This window comes from Vigna angularis, chromosome 1 (assembly GCF_016808095.1).
Source record: "Vigna angularis cultivar LongXiaoDou No.4 chromosome 1, ASM1680809v1, whole genome shotgun sequence".
NCBI lineage: Eukaryota > Viridiplantae > Streptophyta > Magnoliopsida > Fabales > Fabaceae > Vigna > Vigna angularis.
The window spans coordinates 5,772,122-5,797,351 of record NC_068970.1 but is presented as its reverse complement, the minus strand read 5'-3'; the positions used below and the strand labels follow the sequence as shown (position 1 = coordinate 5,797,351).

At 30.9% G+C, this 25,230-nt stretch overlaps 2 protein-coding genes and 1 non-coding gene across 3 annotated transcripts; 2 read left to right on the top strand and 1 right to left on the bottom strand.

Annotated features, from left to right (window-relative positions):
• Window positions 1–2,124: 2,124 nt before the first annotated feature.
• Window positions 2,125–2,197, bottom strand: TRNAA-UGC (transfer RNA alanine (anticodon UGC)). Its single transcript has one exon. It is a non-coding gene; the product is annotated as a tRNA-Ala (tRNA).
• An 8,833-nt stretch (window positions 2,198–11,030) lies between these two features.
• Window positions 11,031–15,169, top strand: LOC108322727 (protein SMAX1-LIKE 4). The gene is made up of 3 exons (XM_017554942.2): window positions 11,031–12,595; window positions 13,197–13,404; window positions 13,589–15,169. The coding sequence occupies exons 1-3, from the start codon at window positions 11,286–11,288 to the stop codon at window positions 15,071–15,073; spliced, it is 3,003 nt and encodes a 1,000-aa protein (XP_017410431.1). The 5' UTR covers window positions 11,031–11,285; the 3' UTR covers window positions 15,074–15,169.
• Window positions 15,170–23,939: 8,770 nt separating this feature from the next.
• Window positions 23,940–25,111, top strand: LOC108322700 (caffeoylshikimate esterase). The gene has a single exon (XM_017554879.2). It carries the CDS (start codon window positions 24,038–24,040, stop codon window positions 25,001–25,003), a length of 966 nt encoding a protein of 321 aa, XP_017410368.1. The 5' UTR covers window positions 23,940–24,037; the 3' UTR covers window positions 25,004–25,111.
• The last annotated feature ends 119 nt before the right edge of the window (window positions 25,112–25,230 follow it).

Here is a 25,230-nt window from a genome sequence, read left to right as displayed (position 1 = left end):
AGTTGACCTCGACTTCACTACTTAAACACCAACAAATATGTTCCTTGATACTTGTTTGTGTGATTTGTCAAGTCTTCTGATAGATATTAAATGCTTCTTGGTTGAGTTATTTAAATATCTATTATACAGTGGGATACAAATTTTGATAATATTAACTAACAAGGTTAGGTGAATGTTGCTGGTACAACAAGATGAATACATAGAGAAAAACAATATATTCAAATGCACCCCAACAAGAATTACAACATTTAACATTACAGGAATCTCATCTGGAATGCATGAGTTGTTGTATATTTAGTACAAAACTAGGCACTTAAAATCCAACAGATAATAACTTAAAAGGTATTAATGCGTGTTTAGTTTCGAGATGAATCAAGTTAAATGTGGATACATGGTTCATATATTTAAATAACTTTTATTTTTATACTTAAAATGCAAATTCGAGACTCTAATAAATAGAGTTAACTATTGAAATCCACATCATTAAATTAATGTGGTAATCACACATTTAATGTCAAAAGATTAAATTAACAATATTGGCTTAATGAAAGAAGAAACATCCCATATGGCAGGATCTTTAATTATGCTTCACTGCTCAATTGTTCTTTTTCAGAATCATGTTCTAGGTCCATTAACAGAAGATAAAAACTGTTAAACCCTTATAACTAAAACATATAAATTCAGAACCATAGAGTGATAAATGTTGATAAATTTTATATGGGTGACAGATAAAAATGGGCCAAGGACAACTAAAAAGAGCACTGCTATCCTTCTAAATTCTAAGGTACATCAAAACGTTTATATTTTCCTACTTCTGCACATTTTAGCCTGATTTTTATACTCTTTCTTTGCACTCATAACACGATGATATTTTATGTTTTAGCTCGCGATTTCTTTTTAAGTGTTTTCAGATAAACATATATAAACTGAATGATTTTATATTTGAAAACTTCTATCTCAAAAATAATGAAGTTGGGTGCTGTAAAAAAATGCACACGAATATTTGGAGTTGCTGACAAAACATTTAGCAGTCACCAAAGTTGAGGTAAAGCAGAACACATATTTTTTTTTTTCCATTTTATGAAGAATCTCATGCATGGTGTTTGAGTCAAGATCCATCTTTGGGAAACTGAGAGAGTGGAGGCCAAGTGGCCCAGTATGAAATTGTGTAAATGGTAAATGAGAGAAGGAAAATAAAAGGTAAATGTAATGTTATTTATGGTCATGGTGAAGGGCACGCTTAACTGGTATAAAGGTAAGAAAAAGGAGGGTAATGTGCAGTGAGTACATTATATGAATAGAATATTATATTGAAGAGGAAAGCAGTTAGTGAGAGGTCTATTCGTTAACCAGCATTCTGTGAACCCAAATGCATTATTTCTGAAGAAACAAGTGATGTTTTTGAAAGGTCTATTTTCAGGCCAGCAGGGACAAACATGCAGAGTTTGTTTGTTCTGAGTCATCCCCGACCTATTTTGTTACCTTATATAGATATAGATGGCATAGCTAGGTTTTGTTTTGTTGTCTTGTGTTTTCTTGCTCATATATGTTATTCAAGTGCTACCCGATACCTGCCAATTTCTCCATCAATCAATGTTATGGGCAACTGAGCCCAGAGAAAACTTTTTATGCATTATCACACTTATGTGTGACCATCTTTGGTCTAACTGTCTCAGCAAAAGGTTGCAGGAGGAATCACCCTAAAGAGAATAAAACCTCTATGCTGATGTTGATTTGGTTTTGAAGTATAATATTCCTAAAAAATTATCGTCTGTTGCCAGAAATCTGGGAACTTAATTTGTTGGTTCAGTGTTTAGTTCTGAATTAGACTGTCTTACTCATGTATAAAAAATGTTTTATAAGGAACTTATTTAAAAACAAGAAAAGAAACTGTGCAAGAAACAAGCGATTGAATCAGAAGTATTGGTTGGATTACTTGGCTGTGATGTACAGATTCAGATAAAACAGCCAGAAAAGCCAATACATAGCTTTGACTTGGGACCAGTTGATTGTGATGTATTCAAGCCATGTGACTGTCTCCCCTTTTGGATTTAGGTTCATCAAAATTTAAGAAGAAAACAAACAAAATTCAAATTAAGAAACAGAAGCTGAAAAGAAACCATTTGGAGATGCAGGGGATCGAACCCTGTACCTCTCGCATGCAAAGCGAGCGCTCTACCATTTGAGCTACATCCCCACAATGAATATATATGGATTTGTATATAACATAAACCTATGGAATTTCTCTCAATTGGGTCATCCAAGTTCTAAAAGAAGTAATGTTTGTTCCTGAACATCTCAACTTAGTAAGAAAGACAGGCAAATTAGAAACGAGAAATATATCATCTAAGTAATTAACAAATTGTTATTAGTTTTAACGTGAATGGATGAAATATCATATATTTAAGGATTTTTTGTGTTGAAATTTCTTGGACAAGAGTTTCAAATAAGCGAATATTGTTGTGATAAAAAAAATGGTAATACATGGTCATTGTTATTTGTGAGGAAGTATATGAAAAAGTGAAAGAAACTTTATACTTGAAGAAGGGATTGTCAGAATTTTAAATGTGAATCTCATACTTAGAAGAAATAAGCAAGATCAACAATATATAAAATTAAATATATACAAACCGATTAACTTGTAGATAAAAGAAAATACAAATACATTATCTTGAGATTTTATATTAAAGTGGTGTCTTCCATCTCATGTATAGGTTGGGCTAATTAAATCACTGACTTGCTAAACTCAACAAAACAAAATTCTTTCCCAAGAAAAAAAGAGATACTTGTAATAATTTAAATTAGTTGTAAAATTATTTAGGTGTTTAATGTACTCGATAATGTATGTTTTAGAATATAATTTTATTTGAATTTCTATATTAGAAAGAGTAACTTTTAGATATTTTCAATATTTTAATGTTTTTCATAAATATATCCAAATTTCTATAGTTATATTTTATGAAAGAACACAATTTGTGAATTTTTATATGGGTATGACAATTGAAAAAGTATTAAAATGATTATTTTTATTTTTATATTACGTGCATGTCATAATATTATACTTTTATTCTATATTTTCTATTTTGGAAAAACATGTACATGGGCATTCATACTGGAAAATAAAACTAGAAAGTCCGCGAACTATTTTGTAAGAGATACTCATGTAAGGAAAATGATGAATTTCTATGTGATGAAACAAGTAAGGGGATTACTATACCAATGTTAGCTGTTCCTGTTGTCTCTGTCCAAGAGCATCATAATTTATTATTGTTGAGTTTTTTATAATTTTTTTTCTAAGTGAAGTAGAGTTACAAGGTTTATAATTGGAACGAATGTGAGGCTCCTTTAGTACAAGTCTAATTAATAATTTATTTTCTATATTTAGATTTATGATTTAATTTTATTTTTATATATATTTTGGATTAAATATGTTTTTAATCCTCTAATTTTAGATAAAAATTAAAATTAGACATTTTCCAAATTTTATCCTAATTTAATCTCTAAAATTTAAAAATACATGAATTTAGTTTTTTATCCAAATTTTATTAAGTTTATTTGATTTTTTCAAACACTTTTCATGATAACATTTGAACTGTTTATACTATTTGACACATTTGTACTTCAATATTAATTAAGAAATGTGTTTAAAATGTTAAATAATTTTAACAAAATTTGGTTAAAAACTAAATTAATGTATTTTAAAAAAGGAGAGACTAAATTGGGTTAAACTTTCAAAGAAAGACTAATTCCAATTTTTTTAACTCTATTTCTTTTTACTTAATTGAGTATCAAAATAAACTTAAAAATAAAAACTGACTGAGAAGAGGAAGTTTGAGAACAATGTAGATGATAAAAGGGAAGAAAGAGAGTAGTTGGTGATGAATAGAGAGATAGATGATGGAACTAATTGCTAAAAAATAATTTATTAGAGAAGATAAAATAGTTGGGATTAACATGTGATCATTTTCTACTATTAACGTTATTAACTTTATTTAAAAGAATATAAGAATGCAGTTAGAAAGTATATTGAAAAATAATTACATTAATAATTAAGCCTTTTATACAAGTATTGTTTTTTTATGGAACGAATGTCTATAATAATTTAAAAATAAAGAAAAGTTGTAAGCTTAAAATCAATATAAAAAATGAGTCCGAGGAAGATATATTTAGGTTGAATTTGTACATGAGATAGCTAGAATTGATGTATGAGAAAGGAAGGGTGAAGGTGGAGCATGGTTACTTAACTCAGAATTATACATTAGGTGCCATATAATGCCTTTTTATATTATATTGATATGTAGAGGTTGAGACAATATGGAAAGACATGTTGGATCATTCTCACCAACAAATCTTTCTATTCTTAATTCTAGACAGCTTTTGTGATTAAACACAGCCGCTTTAATTTATTGATTTGTTTATGCATTCTTTAGCAAAAGGAGTGTCTGTGACAAAACAAAGAGAAAGAAAGAAAGAGATCGATGACATTTTTATGGGGATTAGTGAACAAAGAGAGTGGCAGCAATGATGATTTAGGTTGTCATCGTTTTGCATGCAATATAGAAAGATGAGCAGAGAAAGAAAGGAACATACTTTCGTCACTTTCCCTTTCACTTTCTTTGCTTTACTTCCCTCCTTTGCTTTAATCACTCTCTTAGATTTCAGTAACAAAAGCTTCCTCCTCCTTTATCCTTTCTCCTTTACTTCCTTACTTTCACTTTCCATACTCTCTCTCTCTCATTACAACCTTAGCTTAATCTTGTTACTTATTTATCTAAAAATCACTGATATTTTCCACTCAAAAATAATTTTATTTGAATAGATAACAAATTCTATTATGTACCATCAAACAAATTCTACGTAAAAATGCTCTCAATCTAATCTCATAATGGTGAGCGAATAACTTGTTCGATATTGATTGCATAACTACATAATTGTTCATGTTTGAGTTGCATTGAGTTTAAGATGAATTACAAATGAAGTTGTTAGTATGAGAATGAAGGATGTAGGTAGGCCTTTTTGAATGTCAGGTTAATCATTGTGTCGCCTGACATCACAAACCATTGTGCCACAAAAAACAAAAGCCAACATGTAATTTTAAGAATTGTATATTCCACTGAGAAACGCATAGCCTAAAGAAATAAAACTGTAGCCAGGAGACAAGTTTGTGTGTCACGATCACGGAGATGTACATATTTTTTATCAAATACTGTGTGTGTTTTAGGGAATAAAGGCTCAGGAAGGAAAAAGAGGCTTACACATATTTTTCTCTGCTGCTTTTGGACATACACAGATGTAGAAAACACATATGTTAAATCTGAAATATAAATAAATTTAGGTATTGGTATTGCACATATATTTTTAAATTTACGTAACTTTCAAAGAATAAAATTAAAAAAAAAGTATTATCAGTTTAAAATATAATGCAAATGTATTACTAGTTTAAAAATGAAACAACTTACAATGTGTAGATTAATTTCATATAATGTATATGTTTAAATAGTATACAAAGCAAGCAGTTAAAATTACATATTACCTCCATCTGAACACATATATGCATGCATGAGAGTATAAAAGAGAGAATATGATATATTAAATGACAGAGGATAATGGGTGGGGAAAATGTATAAAGTTGCACGCTAGGCCTTCTTTTTCACCTCCTAAAAAAATGTCTACATACTAACTTTTTTGAGTCAGGAATGTGGTTACTTATAGAGATCAGAGAACTACATCTCAGAATCAAAGCCTCTATGCTACTACTTTGTGGGTTCCACTGTCCTTCTCTTTATGCCTCCCACCTACACACATTCCATTTCCTTTTTCTTTCTTCTTTCAACGCACCTTATACTTAATCATTTTATTTCTTACATACAATTGCTCTCACCTCACCCACATTAAACTACAATCTTGTACTTATATTTCTTCATCATATCCAGATTGAAGCTTCTCAATCCTAGTATCAACAACACTAGCTGTTGTTAAATCTAAAACTTTAATTTTACCAGCGTGTCAACATGGTAAATTAACTAGAATACGTCTATTTTATATATCTATAAGATTATATCCGGTTGAAAACTTTTGGTTAACTGTTCTTGACAAGGGAGCTGATCAAATACTACTTTCTGTTTTTTTATCTGATTTATTCCTTTGATCTTCGCAAATGCATGCAGAAAAAAAGATTGAATGAATAGATTAATGCACATCGTGATTAATGATTTCAGTAACCAACCTATCATCACTGGAAAAATTATCAGTCGTGGTTTAATGAAAGTACATGAGCTTGTCTTTTCTGTCAAACAAAGCTATAGGAGGAGTTCCTATATAGCTGTGAAATAAGTGCTACGTAACCCTAGGAGTAGGAGCTGTCAACCACAATTCATCACACACAGTTCTTTTTTTTTCTTCTTTCTTTTTAGGAAAAATGAATAATTATAATGACCCTTTTCACAATAAAAGCTGTACAGATCATATCTGGAATTGCTTCATGTTTATTGTTTAATCTGCCTAATCATGTAACTTGTGGTAAAACGATGTAATTACTTGGTAGTCAATAAACCCTTTGGAATACACGTGGGCCTGATCTGTCTCTTGATGAAGCCTGGGTTTTTCTTTAATGCTTTGTTGAAAATCTGTTAGTGAACATGCAAACCAAATCATTGGATTGAAGGATTGATTTTTGTATATGAAGGAGGATGGTTAAGGTTCACATTGGCAATTAATCCATAAAGGGATCCTTTTCTTGCAACTGGAGAAATCCTATTGTCTTCCTCACTTTTTCGAACTTTTAAATATAATGTTCCAATGATTTGAGCTCCCCCTTTCAATCAAAACCACCCCTTTTTGTTTTGTTAAAAGGGTTTGCCATTGATGGCACCAAAATGATCAGTGAGCCTCAGCAGCTCATAATTACCTACTTAGTGCTGCCTTTGTCTTTAATCAGAACAAAACCCTAATCACGCATACTGTGATATTCTATTTATATAAACAAATGTTTTGTATGAAATATGTATGCGAGTGACATTTGTGTCGAGAATATATGTTCTGACTATAAAATTTACCACTGATTTCTTTTATTCTTATTTTTATGTGTTTTTCTTATGATTATTCAAGATACATAATAGATTCCTAAATCCCAACCATTATGACTGTACGTCCAATTCTTCCGAGTCCAAAATGAACTACATAGAGTATCCAACCCCAATAAATACAGATTCTAAGATACCTGAGCTTTCATATATCATTATATATGTTAAGTCGTTATTCAGAGGCTAAACAACCCTATATATGCTATATAACATCTAGAAAGTATTCACTTAATTCACAAATTTAATCATACTATCTACTTATTAATTAACTATAGGAGAGTCTTCTGCATTTAAATCTTATATCAGAGTGTACTCGAAGCTCGATTCAGATTATTTAATTAAGTGTAAGAGAATCTTCTGTATGTAATTTTTATATCAGAGTGTAGTCGAAGCTCGATCCAGATTGTTCAAAAGCAACAACTCGACAACGACCCAACATTATTCCATAGTTTCAACTCCTCTCAAATACTTCTTGGTGAATTTTGATAAGCACAATGACCAACTTTCTCTCATTAATATGTTGATATTGTTTAATCAATTATAGCTATTATTCATCCTAAAAACTTATTTTTGATATTGAGTTTTGTCCTAAGGATTTTAAAAAGGTCTCTTTTCCATATAGTGAACTATATCTTCTCACTAGATTGATTTATCTCTTGGTTGATTAATATAAACTTGATAGTTTCATATATAAACTTTAAAATAAATAAAATATACAACTTTATAGTATGATATTTACTTGTACTTAAAATATGAGATAAACAAATGGGACTGGTGAAAATCAAATATTGCAATCAACATAACTATTTAAAAATCAACATATTTTTGTATTATAATAATAATTAAAACACACTATTGTCGTCAATCTCACGTAAAGAAAGTTTTTTTTTTCTCTCATGGTATATATGTCTTACATATAGTGATGAAGCCTCCAATCTCGTGATGATAAATGTAAGAGTGACAGGTATCAGTATCAGTATCACTCAGCTACATATATTCGATAGACTTTTACAAAGTAATAACTTAATGGATACATATCTGTGTCTTTGACTGCAAAATAGATGCTCAATGTTAACCTCAAAAATTTGAACGCTCTAGGGCAACTGTTTACTATTCTACTGTGCTCTAAACGAAAAGTATTTACAAGGTGATTAATTTGCATAGTTTTATATAAATTGCATTGCAACCGTTCAATAAAATACATTTATCTACTGTGCTTGGTGCTCAATTTTAAATTTAAGTACATCATTGGTACTCACAAGCTTTTCAATTTTTTTTATGTACTTTCCATTCCACTCACTTCCAACAGAAACACTTCTTATAGTTTTATATATATACATAAGCCATATCAACGGATTTTCCATCCTTCTTTTTGGTGTAATGGAGAATAAGGAAGTTACACAATTAGAATATTATGCTTCTATTCCATTTTTATTTTTTTTCTCTTTTTCGTTTCCTTTTTCTTGAACCTACCTTAAACTCTTGAACAGATAGTAGTCTCGGAATTCCCGCGATGCAATGAAGCTCTCCCTCTCGGTCCTAGTCCTTTTCAAGATTTGTTATATTCTTTCATTTTCTTTAGGGAATTATTAACATAAAAGTAAAGGCTACAATGATTCATTTTTCTTATGATAAGAATCATGCTTCGAATCTTGCAAGGGTCAAATTAAGGTGACTACGTGAGGACCCATATGCTTCCTTCATGTACAGTTTGGTCAAAGTTATGTCTAATCCTGCCTCTCTCAGTTACTATTTTGCATGGGAAGACGTCACAACGAAACTAGTGTCAATGTAGTTTCAAAAGGTGACAATCCAAGAAACTACATACAAACGTACATTCATTTATACATATTTATAAGGATATGGCTTATCAGTACAAGTAATACAACCTCAATTTTCACACTTTTTCTTTTATTTCTGTCTTCTATCTTCCTCACATCATCCATATTTACCATTACCATGTTTCCTTTGCCTTATTCTCTCTCTCTTCGTCTATATATGAATAGTGTATATACAGTGGTGTCCCTTATGCTATATGTATATAATCTCGAGATCTACCTGATCATATATATTCCTTTCATACATCTCAATAAGAATCTAGTCTAGCATAGATAAAATAAAACCTGCAAAAGAAATAGCTGGATTAAGAAAGCAAGAGAGAAAAGACAAACGTAAATGAATGGAATTAATGGTGAGGGGTAAAATATTAGACGAAAATAGTAAAATGGTTGTGTTTTAAGGCTTCCAAGAAAGCACAATGTGAAAATTGAATAAACGAGACGGGAACAAAAATGGGTGTCCAATTTCTGTAACAGTATGGAGAATAGATCAGTTTTCGTTGCTTTATATGGTAAAACAAAAGGTTGGTTTAAGTGGGTGGTTGGAATGGGAGATGAGATTAAGACAAAAGGTGATTGCAGTTTGCAGAGGAGAGAGAAGTGAGGCTGAAAAAGAACCAATAATGCTAACAGGGGATAGCAGACAGAGGGTTGCTTTTTGGGTACTTGGGGAATAAATTACTGTCTCTCTGCGAGGATTGGCGTCAAAAGAGAGACCCCAACTTAGCTACCTAATATTAATGTTGTAGCAGTATAATTCAACAATTAATGTAAAACTTAACCTCTTTTGCATGTTAAGTTTGAATCAATTCTATCTTCTAAACTTAGTTTCTAAAACTCAACTTTGAGCTTTAATGTCTAAATCGTAATGGCTTGAATTTCAAAGCCTCTTTAAGGCATATGTAATGCAAACTATACTTGATATCATGTCAGAAAGCTCAACATTATCACCAAACCCATGAGTTTATTCAGACAAGGGTATTTGAAGGAGGTTAAATAGTAAAACTAAACATAACCTAGTTATGTTTATTTTATATAAATTGAAAAAAAAATGTTTAAAGATTATAAGAAAAATGTAGTTTACCGCTTTGCTTTTAAAAAGAAAATCTTTCATGCCACTGATTTCTTTTCCCTTTAGTAACTTTTTTTGAATTTCTGCTGGCCTTGTCTGTCTATTCAAAAGATGACGTGGAAAAGGGTGGGTGGGAAGCTCTATGAATCCGAGTAAAAATTTTGAATTGCGGGTCCACATCACTGCACTCTCTAATTTCCTGTGCTACTTTATTTCTTACAAATAATGCAGCAGAAAATAACACTACAATTTATCATAGTTCCTTTAGTCATTTGTATTATGATAACAATGATTAACCATGATAAAAAGAAAATGCATGCATGCACATTGTTAATGCAGGTAGCAGTTAGATGAGTAGCCTAAGATCACTAAAGCCTCAGCCTTTCATACTTTTATAAATGCATGATTACAATGCTTCTCACACATGCATTTTTTCACCAAGTTAATTAACTTAGTAGAACATACATAATAAGCTATTACTTAAAGATGTTCAACATAAGTTAATAACAACTGGTTGTACATAAACATTGTTTAATATCTTTCCTTCATTCAAACTTCTACGGATATGAGCAAGCTGTATTATTGTTGTATGCAATAGTAATCTTGGACAACTAGTATATGGAGAGAAAAAAAAAACAGAAAAGATATAGAAATTTAGATGTTTTTATATATTATCATTCTTATTAATACTACAAATAATATGAACGCCCAAAATCCAGTATTATAAGATCACCAGAAAGAAAAAAATATAGATTCAAATGACATCTACAGAGAGAAAAAAATATATAAATTTGTAAGGGTATTATAATATGATAGGAAAAAAATAAAATAGAAAAAGGTTATAAAGTGTTGATGAGTGATGATATTGTAGTGATAACTGTAAACTGGAGGGGATGAGAGAGAATAAAGGTGATGAAGTAGAATTGGTGAAATAATAAATAAAGACAAGAAAAAGCTGCCTCTTTAAACTAAAACGAAAGGAGAGAGTTAAAGAAAAAGAAAAGAATAAAAATGATGAGTAACGAGAAGTATAAAGAAGGCGGTGAGGCATATAGTTGAGGTATTTCTAAAGCCTAACGACTCTCACTAGAGCTCATTTCTCCCTCTCTGTTTTTGTCTGAGCTTACACTTGTTGCGTCGAAAGTGATTTGAGCATAGAAAGAAAGAGTTTATAGGGGTGGTGTATAGTTGGAGAGAAAGAGAAGGATAAGAAGAAGAGAAGAAAAGTGTGGTTGAAAAGAAAAAGGTTGAGCAACAAAGGGGGTGGTGAGGGGGGTGGTGTTTGGCCAAGTGATGCGCTCAGGAGTTTGTGCATTACAGCAGACCCTCACAGCTGAGGCTGCTTCAGTGTTGAAGCACTCTCTGGGGTTGGCTCGGAGGAGGGGCCATGCACAGGTCACTCCTCTGCATGTGGCTGCCACTTTGCTCAGCCTAAGAGGCAGTTCCTTGAGAAGGGCTTGTCTCAAGTCTCAGCCTCACCAAACTTCTCATCCTCTTCAATGCAGGGCTCTTGAGCTTTGCTTCAATGTGGCTCTCAACAGGCTCCCAACAGCACCTGCTCCCTTGATCCACACTCAGCCCTCTCTCTCCAATGCTCTCATTGCTGCTTTGAAGAGAGCTCAGGCTCACCAGAGAAGGGGCTGCATAGAGCAACAGCAACAACAGCCTCTTCTTACCATCAAGGTTGAGCTTGAACACCTCATAACATCAATCCTTGATGACCCTAGTGTTAGCAGGGTTATGAGAGAGGCTGGTTTCTCCAGCACTGCTGTTAAGAACAACATAGAGGATTCTTCACCCCATTCTGTTTTCCAGTGTTACAATAGCTCTGGTGGTGTCTTTTCTTCTCCTTGCTCTCCCTCTTCCAGTGAGAACCACAGGGAAACTACCACCAACCTTGCCAACTTCAGGCAGACTCATCATTTCTTAACTTCTTATGCTTCTGAGTTCCACCCTTCACTTCTCTTTTCTCCGCTGAAGAGTGCACCAGCGTGTTCCTTCTCTGGTGCAGCTTCTTCCAGTAAGGATGATATCAAGGTTGTTCTGGATATTCTCCTGAGGAAGAAGAAAAAGAACACTGTGATTGTAGGTGACTCTGTGTCCTTAGCCGAGGGCCTTGTGGGAGAGTTAATGAGAAGGGTGGAAAGGACAGAAGTGCCTGATGAGTTAAAGTCAACCCATTTTATCAAATTCCAGATTTCACCTGTTTCTTTGAGTTGCATGAAGAGAGATGAAGTTGAAATGAAACTCTTGGAACTAAAAAGGAAGGTGAATTCCGTTGCATCAGGAGAAGGGGGTGGCATTTTTTACATTGGAGACCTGAAGTGGACCGTGGAGGAGGCAAGTCTCAGTGACAAAGAGGAAGGATCCCCAGAAGGAGAAGTTTCTGGTTACAATCCAGTTGATCATTTGGTTTCAGAAATTGGAAAGTTATTCTGTGACTGTGGAACCTCAAATAATGCTAAGGTGTGGCTCATGGCCACTTCTAGTTACCAAACATACATGAGATGTCAAATGAGGCAACCCCCTCTTGAGAAGCAGTGGGCTCTTCAGGCTGTTCCTGTTCCATCAGGTGGACTTGACTTGAGTCTTCATGCTCCCAGGTAATCATTTGCTTAATAATTAGTTTAATGCCAAAAACACTAGTCAATTACAGAAAATGTCTTGCTTGTTTTGTTTAATTTAATGCAGAAAGAAGAAAAAAAACTCCATGTATGACAAGTAAAAATTAAATAAAAAGGAAAAAAACTAAAAGAGAGGAAAACATAAGTACATAAAAGTTATTCAGGCATGATGGTTTGTTGAAAGCTTAGTTTGTTTTACATTTTGTTGAGGAGTGCGTACGGTCACTGAGCTATGCCAGAACCATTGTGAAAAGCATGGTTGGTTGGTTGGTAAGGCAGATGTGAAGCAGAGCCTTTCTGTTTCTGGTTCTGCCTCACTTTAGTTTGTCAGTATATAACCAACCTCTTACACATACGCATGCACATGATATTGAGCTGGAAAAACTGAAACTAGACTTTACCAAAAGGAAAAATATATTCACATATTTTTGTAAATATGCCATATTGCACCCAGTGGGAATAATTCAGAGCTATTGTGATGTTAAGTGAAAAGAATGGAAGCCACATATTGTAAACTCAACGGTGACTATTTGTTTAATTTTGGATGTTAACTTTATGAATATTTTTTCTCAACTTACAGTGTCCTTGATTCAAAGATGACCATCTCCCAAAATCAATCTCATGTGCCTGAAACAAAGCCCTTTGGTAACACGGAGCAGCAGGATAGGCTGAACTGTTGTGAAGAATGTGCCTCAAATTATGAAAAAGAAGCCCAATTTCTTATGTCAGATCAAAAGAAAATGATGCCGTTCTGGCTTCAGTCTCATAGCACAGAAGACCATAATAAGGTAGAACATTATTAAGTTCAAAACTGAAAGTCAAGTTAATTTTCTGGTTATATATTTATAATCAAACAACTGTGGAAGGACTCTATTTTTCTTCTCAACATGCATGCTCTTGATCCCTTTAGTTTAGATTTGAAAAATTGTAATGACTCATGACTTATACTATGTAACAATCGAACATTTTCAGGATGAATTAGTCAAGTTGAAAAGAAAATGGAATAGACTGTGCCACTGTCTCCATCAAAGCAAACAGCTTCATAACCCATTGAACTGGAACAACAGTTATAATTCAGCAAGCTCCATATCTTTTGCGAACAATGCGACACATTGCTCCACCTCCAAACTTGTTCCTCGGTTCCGGCGCCAACAATCATGCATCATTGAGTTCAATTTCGGCGACAAAAGGAAAGCAACAGAGCGAGTCTTAGATTCCCCGGAGGGCATGGAAGGTAAAGAAGTAAAGACTACTCTTGCTCTTGGCAATGGCGGTTCAGGTGAGACGGTGGGGGATATAACTGATGATAGAACACTGCAAAGAGCTCATATTTGTAAACTATTGCAGGAGAATGTGCCATGGCAGTCTGAGACTGTTCCTTCAATAGCAGAAGCCTTGATCCATTCCAAATCAGCAAAGCAAAATAACAGTATTACTTGGTTACTTGTGAAAGGCAATGACACCATTGGGAAAAGAAGGTTGGCACTTGCAGTTGCAGAATCAGTTTTTGGCTCAACTGATGTGCTCCTTCAATTTGACATGCTAAAGAAAGAGACTTCAGTAGCCCCATTTTCTGAGATGCTGGCAGGAGCGCTGAAAACCCACCAACAGCTTGTGGTGCTAATAGAAAATGTTGACTTTGCCGATGCCCCGTTCAAGAAATTCCTCTCAGATGGGTTTGAAACAGGAAAGTTTGGAAATTCCACAGAAGAGAACTCAAGCCAAGTGATACTCATTTTGACAAGTGGTGGATTCACTAACATTGAGGAGAAGAACGAGGATTCGGTTATCAAGTTGTTATGGGAGGTTAGTGAAAGCAAGCCAAACTTAGAGACTGAATCCGTCACAACTAGGATAATAGAGCCTTGTTTGGGCAACAAAAGAAGAGCTGAACTTGATTTGTTTTCTCACACAAAGAGTTTTGAAGGGAGCAAGAAGAAAGTGGGTTCGAGACAGACGAGCTTTAACACTCTTGATCTGAACATGAAAGCCGATGAAGAGGGTGATGGGGAGGGTAAAGCAGCAGAAAGTAGTACTATTTCAAGTGATTTGACTGGGGAAAGTATAGCAGATCCAGTGAGAAAAAAGGGATTTCTTGAGTCGATTGAAAACCGGTTTGAGTTGAACAAAAATCCTGTTAAAGAGAGAGAGATGGCAGAGTTGTTTTTGTGGAAGATAAAAGGGTCTTTTGAGGAGGTTCGTGGTTGGGAGAAATTAAGTGTAGATGAGAGGGTGATTGAGGATGTGTGTTTTGGGTGTGGTTATTTTAGCGAGAAGGTGTTTGAGAAATGGCTGAAAAAGGTATTCCAAAGCAGCTTAAAAACAGTTAAGTTTGGAGGGAAGGAGGGTATAGTTTTTAGACTTTGTTGGGGTGGTAAAGGAGATACAAAAGCAGATAGTGGCTTCATGAGTTCTTCTCTGCCCAAGAGTATCCAACTTAATTACTTCATAGAGTGATCAATTTTGGCTACCAAGGGCTTCTTCTTGTAAAATCGAATAGTTTCTGTAACACTTCATTTTCATAATAGCATGGCTTTCTTTTCATTCTCTTAATTACTTCATCGCTTTTCATTTATTACACATTTTAATTTCAGTTTAGCGTTCTATTATTCAATCAGTGGGGCTTCCATGCACAAACATATAAAGGAAGTTATGCTCCCAACAGAGGAAAATCAAAACGACAAATAATAATAGCAATTGAGAAATGCGTATGCCTTCGCTACAAGACAATCTTGGAGCTTTCTGGTTCCGATTTAAATATACAAATGCATCATTGCTTTGACCACCATGAGTGTGTCCCTTCTTTCTTCTTTACAAAACCATTGATTCGTTGTGTTCTGGGAAGTCATGATAGTCAAATTTTGCATTGCGTTATGTTACAATAACTTGATGTTTTAATTGTGTAAAGTTGTTCTATGATAGGTGAATGATAAAAAATCATATTCTCTCGTTGAACCATTCTTCATAATAATTGACCATCTCGAGGAACAAAAATTGCATGTGGATAAATGAACCATGACACTTTATGAAATTTATTAACTAATTTTATTAAAAATTTAAATTAATTATAGATAATCAAAGTATAATAAATAAATTATTAACAAACTTTTTATAAATTAAAAGAGTCATGAATCTTTTTATTAAAGAGTGTAATTAGGTTTGATTATATATACGTGTGTGTTACATTTTGATTCACTTCTCGTTCAATGAGTTTATAAGTCTTTTATCATATTTAATTATGACATTTTTATCCAATATAAAATTTTAACTTATACTTTAGATTATTCCCAATAAGTAGATTTAAAAGTTATGTTTTAAGTTGTTATTGAATATTACACTAATGATATTTAAAAAAAGTATTATAATTACATGTATTTAAGGAGTATAAACAAAATTTACACTACAATAATTTTATTATTTTCTGAAAGAAAATAACTTAGGAGAACAAATTAACAAGTGAAGTGATAAAAATAAATATATATAAAAAAGAAAAACAAAGATGAAGTGATAAAAATAAATATATATAAAAAAGAAAAACAAAGATAAAGAGAGATAAAAGTATGAAGAAATTCAAGCTAGGTTTCATAAAATTACTCGTATAAATAATTATAGTTATTTATTTTAATAAATCTCAATTATATCATCACCTTTTAGTTCCGAAAATAAATGAACTTAAATTGGTTTATTATAATCTTAATTTAATTTTAATTATAATCGATTCAACATATCAAATTAAGAGTTTAAATATATTTTTCAGTTTGAGGTTTAAAAGCTCTTTTCAATGTGAATCAAATTTCAATTCAACAAATAAACTGATTAAACTCAAAGAAAAGAGCAATACAATTTAAATAGATTTTGATAAATTCAAAATTTACATAAGTTCGGATTTCATACTTTCAAGGTTAAAAAAACATAACTTAGTCACTCTTGTTCTAATTTTCGATTGGTAAAAGTTGATCTCCAATAAATGTTTAGAAAAATGTTTTGTAGTTGTTACTTTAAAAGAGTTATGTATTTAATCAGCCAAAAGTAATGAAACATTTCTCCATATATCAGGCCTTTATTTATAAGAATTTGTATTGAACACAAAAGAAAGTACTAAATTTATGAACAAAGATAAAATAAAAAATGACACTTTAAAAGAATTAATTCAAAATAATAAAAATCTAAAATAGGTTCAATCATCAATAGACAAAATTGACCATGGCATTGATAAAGTGTTGACATATAATTTGACTTTAATTTAACAAGTGTGAGAATAATTGAAGATTAAAATGTAGTAATTGCTACTGAATAAGTGAATATAAATGAAGAAAAGTATGAATAAGATACCTTGTTTGCACATTCTTTATTGTTGGATGAATAAAATAAAATACCTTATATCCTAAAGTGAAGAATGTTTTGAAAAATGTTGTGAAAAAGAATGTTTTGAAACAATCTAGTAAATCTGGGGAGTCTAACGTCTTAACTTTTGTTTACGTGCCCATGATCTGGCTGCCACTTTCTTGGCAATCTAGCTTCACCATGTGCAAATAAACAAAGAAATTTTGATTTTTTTTTTTTATTTCTCCAAAAAGGCATGTCCCCGATTAAGGTTTCTTTCGAGGAACTCCAATTTGGTTCTTTTGATGTTAGAGCTGGCAAGTAAGGTTACTTGTTGAATTAACTTTTTTATTGGAAAAATATTTGTAATTCGAATAATTTATGAAAATGTAACGTGAAATATTAAAATACGTCTTTTTATGAATAAAATTTAACAATAATTTAAAAAATTAAATAAATTATAATTTTATTTTAATTTTACAAAATATTAAATTAGTTAGACAAGTAAGTTTGTGTTAGCTAAACAACTAGATCTAGCTAAGTGAAAGTCTATAATTTTGGTTTTCATATGTTTTGGGTTTAAAGCTTTATTTTAAAGTTTATAGATTTTCTTAAATTTATGTGTTTATATACAGAAGCGCTAACATAAACAATTTAAAGTTATATTATATGTATTTCCATTATTTGAAAGAAAATTATTTTGGTTTTTGAATTACAACTTTGATTTATTAACAATTTTATGATGAATTTTCACTTTACTTATTTGTTAGATTGTAGTGTTTTTCATCTCTGTCCTCTTCTGTATACTTTTCTGATTTCTATTGTACCTTTTGAGGATCCAAATTAGAAAACAATAGTACTTTTTTCTAAGCAGAATTATATCAATTTATATGAAAAATTTAAATATAAAATTTGAAATTCTACGTTTGAAGATGAAAAAGATGAAATATATATAAAAAGATGTTTTACATTTGAAGTTATATTAAATTTTGAGTTAATTCATGATGATTCATCTTATTTAAATTATTGCTATATTTTCATCAAAAGAAGAATCCACAATTTTAATATTTAACAAAATAAGGTGTCATATTTATTAGGTCAGTTGATTCTTGTATACACTTTCTTGATGGCGTCATTAAAGTTACTCATTTGATTTTAAATTATTAAACACTTGCTTAGTAAAAATAATAAAAATAAAAATAAAAATAAATCAACTTCTTTATGAGTTAAATTAACATTTATGTAATTCTCACATGGAAGCAATATGGGAGAATTATTATATCTGATACAACTCTAAAAGAGTAAGTGAATATGATATAGACACGTGACATCATAATTTTTCTTTTTACAAGACCACGATATTTAGTTTGTTTAATTAATACTTTTGTTAAATTAATAGGTTAATTTTATCTCTAAAATCTAAATAAATAGTGTGAAATTGGTGTAAAGACAGTAAAGAGATGGAAAGTTGGTAGTTGAATGCTATTGGATGATGAAAAACTGGATTATGGATGATTGCTGTAGCTTTTTCCTTCTAAAAAAAAAGATTTCAGTTACGGCCCAATTTCTGTTTCATTCACTTTCAGCACAAGAACCATAGCTTTTACTTCTTGCACCCCATAATTTCTTCATAGGAAGCAATGGGTGTTGCTCCCTCCACCACCACCCTATACTTCCTCCACCTCCCCACATTATTTTAAATACAATTATATCCTTAAGTTAAAAAGATTTTTACTTTTACTTTTCCAGCACCCACCCACGGAACTCTCTTTCCCTTTCTCCATTTCCGTTTCACCTCCCGCACTTCAATTCCTTTTTCTTCCCAATTTTTTTTGGTTTGAAAGCTTCCATTGCCGCCGTGGTGTGAAGGAGCGTCGCCGTTGTAGTGTGGAGGAACATCGAGGAGCGTCCAGAGCATCAACCAGCGTGAAAAACAAAACCTAAAATAAAAAACGTAACCTTTAAACAGAGGTGACATCTTCAACGGATGTCAACATTCTTTTAAGGTAAAACGGATGTCGACATCTGTTTTTCCTTAAACGGATGTTGACATCCGTTGAAGGATGTCACTTCCTTTTAAAGGTTACGTTTTTTATTTTAGGGTTTTATTTCAAGGTTTATTCGAATACGCACATGGAGGAAGCACGACAGCATTGCACACTCCACACACTGCACCACGAGAGCGACATTGCACTACGAGAGCGAGACTGCTTGATAATTCTTTCCATCACCACCAACCTCTTTGCAACTTGTAGTATTTCACAAAAGAAAGAGAGAAAGAAATATAATATTGAAATGAAAGAAAAATATTTTACTCATGTACGAGACTAGAATAGGTTATTAATGAAATAGATTGTGAATGGATAAAATTAAAAAATAATAACCTTAAAATTAGTGAGGGACAAAATAATAAAGAAAAGATAAAAAGAGAAAGGTGTGGTGGTGAAGAGAGTAACCCCCGAAAGCAATAGTCAAGAACCACTACCCAAACCCAAAACAAAACCCTTTTAACTTCTGGCTCCAGCAAAAAATATAACGAACAGAACAGTTTAAACTTACTTTCTTCTTCTGTTTTCCTCTTTTCTCAACTTTCAACGGTCTAAATTTAAAATTGATTTTTTTTTTTAGTCTGTTTGATTTGAAAAATGTTTATTTCAATCCTTTTTCTTCAATATTGTTAACGTTTTGCTTAAATAATTATCAATAAAAGGTTGTTTAAATGAAAATTTCTATTTTACATTCTTATCATCAGATATTCAACTACATACTTATTTTCCTTTTAAATTATTTATCTTGACAACGTTCATATATAAATACATATGGATCACTAATATTTCGTTAGTTGGAATGACAATAAAGTTTTACTAAAAATGATCAGTTAAGTTTGCTGACAAAAATAATGAATATTTGGAATTAGTTAACATAGTTAAAAAATAAATAAAACCAAGGAATTGATTTTTTATTAGATACACCAAAAATTTGAAAGACAAAACAAAATTCTAAAATATATTTAACCGTTTTTTTTTTCTGTATTTTTAATTTAAGAGTATGGTTTTACAATATGTTCACAATAGGATTTATTATTTATAAGATCTTGCATCGAAGCCAAGAATAAGATTTTCGGTATGGTTATAATTAATTTACAAAAGTTCTCAATATCTTTACAACAATAAAAAATTTATATTCTTAATTTGTTTTCTAAAAAAATATGTAGACTTGAAAAGCTACCTAAAATCTTAAAGTAAAAATTAATATTTGAGCAAAATTGAAATAAAATTTTAAATTGTAAATAAAATGAAGGAATTTACCCAGTATAAAATATTAAAATAAAATCGTCTACTAAAAGTACTTTAACTGACATTAAATATTTTATAGATTTTTTCTTCCATAAACCTTGATATTTTTATTAAGCTCATCAGTTATTTCTCATCATAAAAAATTATTAAAACAAATAAGTAAAATAAAAGAACACAAACATATGATAATATTATACTAAACTTATAATAAAAAGTTATATTTCACAAAATATTGTCAAATTATACCTATTATAAAAAATATATAAATAAATACATGAAAATAAAACATTAAATTATGTATATAATTTCTTATAAATAAAAATTAAATTATTTAATTTATTACACAATGAATTTTATTCATAAAAAAAATTAAAAACTTTAAACAAATGCATGCAACAAAAAAAAACCCATATGCAAATAGATTCTCAAGTATTCAAAAGAATGACAACAATCCTTATATATTATATAATATATTATGGTAGAAGTAAAAACTATATATATATATATATATATATATATATATATATATATATATATATCAGATGTTAATGGTTGATATTGATAAGAATAAATGTTTGGTTTCATTTATTTTTCGATTAAGAAATAGATATAGTAATACTTTGTTTAAATATTTAATAAATAATTAAAAAAAATAAAAGAAACAATATATTTTATCAAAAATTTAATATCAAAATAATATATATTTTTTCTTTTAATATCAAACAACAATAAAAATTAGAATAAATAGTGAGATATATTTTATATTTTATTTTTAACAGAGTAAAAAAATTTAAATCTAAATACAAAAACTTTAATCTCATTGATTTTGTTAGAATTTCAGTAATTGTTAAGATAATTATTAGATATTTAATAATGGTTAAGTGTGTTTCTATCAGAGTAAAAATTCGCGTTAACATGAAATTAATCTTCAAATAACTTTTTGTTTTGTTTCATTCTAAATTTAAAATCTCTATCAATTACAATTCTTAAATATTAATAAAATTTAAACAAAACCAATGAAATTAAATTTTTATGTTAAGATTATAATTTTGTGTTATATTAAAAGTGAAATATATTAATATTTATTATATAAAATCGACTATTTATTAAGAAATATAATTACATAAGTTTAAAAATAAAAATATTAAAAAAATTAAAAAAATAAAACAATAATATAAAAATAAGAACTAAAATAAGAAAAAATATGTATACATATTTATCATGATCTTTCATCTCTCTAAAAGGTTAAATGGTATTTATATTCGTATACGGAATCAATTTGATGTCAGAACACGTTCAAACAATAGCTACTTATATAAATTTATTTATCATTCCTACCTCACTTCTTCAAATATTATTTCACAGTAAAACTTGATTAGGATGTTTTTCAAAACCACTCTTAAAATACGTTTCAAATTTAAAAGCAATATTTGCAGGTAAAATTTTACAAATATCAGTGGGTATAAATCAAACAATATGGTAAGTTAGTTTTACAATTTCTCCTTACATATATATTTAAGAATAAATAATTTATTCTAATATGTAATCACTAAATGTAACTGTAATAACTGTAATAACTAATTTATCAATTAGTTGTAATATGTAATCAAACGAGTTTATATAAAAAAAATATACTAAATGATTTTTTAAATACATCTTCTAAAATAAAGCCATGTTTCTATATTAATTACTAGATGTGTCGAAAACTAGTTTCTATGTAACATTTAACTAATTCGAAAAACTTATTTCTAAAATTAATTTCTGGAAACTAAAATACATATATTACATTAACGGTTTCTTAAAAAAATTACAATGTTACTTGGAAGTTTATTTTTTAAAATATTATATGTATGGTAATTTTGTTTTTTAAGATGGATTTAGAGAATGAATTTAAGAGGAAAGAGATGTTAAAGTCATATTGTTTAAATAAAAAAGATGTGAAAAAAATTTAAAGAATTTGACTTGAAATTTTATGAATGTTACTAAATAATAAGACGAGTTTGATAATTAAAAATATTTTAATTAATAAAATTAGTAAATTACCATTCTACCTGGAATAATTATATTATTATTTATTTTATTATTATTATTATCAATGTTTTATTACATTTCAACGTGTTTCCTCAAAAAAAAAATTCTAATTTGCGAAGAAAGTTAACCTTAAAATATTTGTCTTGCACTTTATTTTAATTATTTTTTTATTTATTGTATTTAGTGTTTTTTCCTCATTTTATAGTTTTCATCTGTATTCATAAATATGTGGTTTGAAATAAGCACACTGTTAGTTTGTGTTTGTGTCCACTTAAATATTATTTACTCAAATGAATTTGTAAGTGAGTGACTTATTTGTTTTTGTATATTTACAAACATTTGAAGACGTGAAAAAACGGTAATTTGAGTTTTCCATGTCCTTATTCAAATACAAAGTTTTGCAAGAAAAAACCGTCTGAGTAAATAACCTTATGTTTTTTATGATTTCATAGGTTCGAAAGAAACTTGAAGTGTTATAGGTGGTTGGATGACAATAATTGTGAGAGAAAAGTTAAATATAAAGTTAATCATAAAGTTTAATAATAATAATAATAATAATTTATGATCAAGGTAAAATATAAATCTTTCATTTTTATCAATTAAATTATTTTTAAATTTATCAAACCTATCACATTATTACACTTAACTATCATAAACTTTACTTTTATCTCAGATATTTTATTTTTCACTATTTTTCTTATTGAAAACAATCTCAATTTTATTTTTATTTCTTCTCAAATTCATTTAAAAAAAATGAGCTTAAGTTGATGTGAGTGAAAAAGTTGAAATCTCTCTAATCTAATCTAACTAGCACATGGAGTGTCTGTGTCATTATTACTCAAATAGCCAAAACTAAAGCGTTTTAGGTTCTTCTCATAATGTCCTCCGGTTTGGACTACTCTACACATAAAACTAAAGATGTTATATTTCTCTAATTAAGAGTCACAAATGTAGATTATTTCACCTTCCCATCTATTCCATGCTCCTACCTTATCCTTATTCAAATTCACCAAACCAGCAATCCAACGTCTTCAGAAAAAAAAAACTTACACATGATTTGATTAATATAATAAAATAAATTTAGTTCTATATTAATATATTTATAAAAAAGTTAAAAATTTTAATATGAAAATAAATTTTAAAATTATTATATTTTTTAATAATAAAAATACATTAAAATAAGTTTTTATACTGAAATTTAAATTAATTAATTTTATTTATTTATAATTTTAATTATTTATTTATAAATAAAGTTATTAATAACACTAATTTCATTAAAAAAATGTAATCTAATAATCGAAACAGTATAATATATAATAAATATAATATGATATTTAGAAAGATAATTGGCCATGTTTATAATTGATTATGTATATAAATATTATATATGAATTTTTGCAGTATTTTTTTCTCATTATTTCAAATGGAAATTAATAATGTTTTTCTCTTCTATTTTCATATCTATTCTTTATTTTCAGTGTTTTCTCTTTTTGATATTTTTTCAAAATATTAACAAACATGACTATTGATTTTTTAGTTTAAAATTGGTGAATTGATTGCCCAAAAGTAATAGTGACCATGAAAGGAAAGGCATGGGACATTGACATGGTGACCAACCAAGTGTCCATTGGAACTTATAAGTTTCTTGTAGTGGTGGGGTTGGTTGGTTCACCCACTCCCTGGGTCCCACTCACCAACCCAACTAACCTACCACACTTCTCTCCCTCTTTCTATTTCTTTCAACTCACATTCCACACAGCTACACACAACAATGGCACCGGAACCATCATCGGAGGTTCCCCCAAACTTCTGGGGCCACATGCCCGAAGAGGAATACTACACCTCCCAAGGCGTCCGCAACACCAAGTCCCATTTCCAAACCCCCAATGCCAAAATCTTTACGCAATCCTTCCTCCCTCTCCACCAACCCATCAAAGCCACCGTCTTTATGACCCACGGTTACGGCTCCGACACCGGCTGGCTCTTCCAGAAAATATGTATCAGCTTCGCTAACTGGGGCTACGCCGTCTTCGCCGCCGACCTCCTCGGCCACGGCCGCTCCGAAGGCCTCCGCTGCTACCTCGGCGACATGGAGACCGTCGCTGCCACGTCCCTCTCCTTCTTCCTCGACGTACGCCGCAGCGAGCCGTACAAAACCCTCCCCGCATTCCTCTTTGGCGAGTCAATGGGGGGTTTGGCGACTCTCCTGATGTACTTCCAATCAGATCCGGGGACGTGGACGGGCCTGATTTTCTCGGCGCCGCTATTTGTTATTCCTGAGGATATGAAACCGAGCAAGGTGCATTTGTTCATGTACGGTCTGTTGTTCGGTTTGGCTGACACGTGGGCAGCGATGCCTGATAACAAGATGGTGGGAAAGGCGATTAGGGATCCTGAGAAATTGAAGGTTATAGCGTCGAACCCGAGGAGGTACACGGGCCCACCTAGGGTGGGAACCATGCGAGAGCTTCTGAGAGTGACGCAGTATGTACAGGATAATTTCTCCAAAGTGACGGCACCGTTTTTCACCGCTCACGGAACTGCTGACGGCGTTACGTGCCCTTCGTCGTCCAAGCTGCTTTACGAGAAGGCTTCGAGTGAGGATAAGACGTTGAAGCTCTATGATGGGATGTATCATTCCTTGATCCAGGGCGAGCCTGATGAGTCTGCCAACCTTGTGTTGGGAGACATGAGAGAATGGATTGATGACAGGGTTCGAAGATATGGTTCCCAATAGATTAAGGAAATTTATGGAATGGTTGTTATTATGGATAATGTGACATAAAAATTGGATAAATTTGAGAAAAAATTGCTTGAGTTGATATATTAAATGGTTATTATTTTAGCGGAGGTTATCTTCTTTTACTTATTCTTCTTTTCAACCCAATCTTATAACTAATCTTATAACTTGTAGTGAAAAAGTGTAACCTACAATTTCTCTTATATTCTCTGCACAACTTCTAT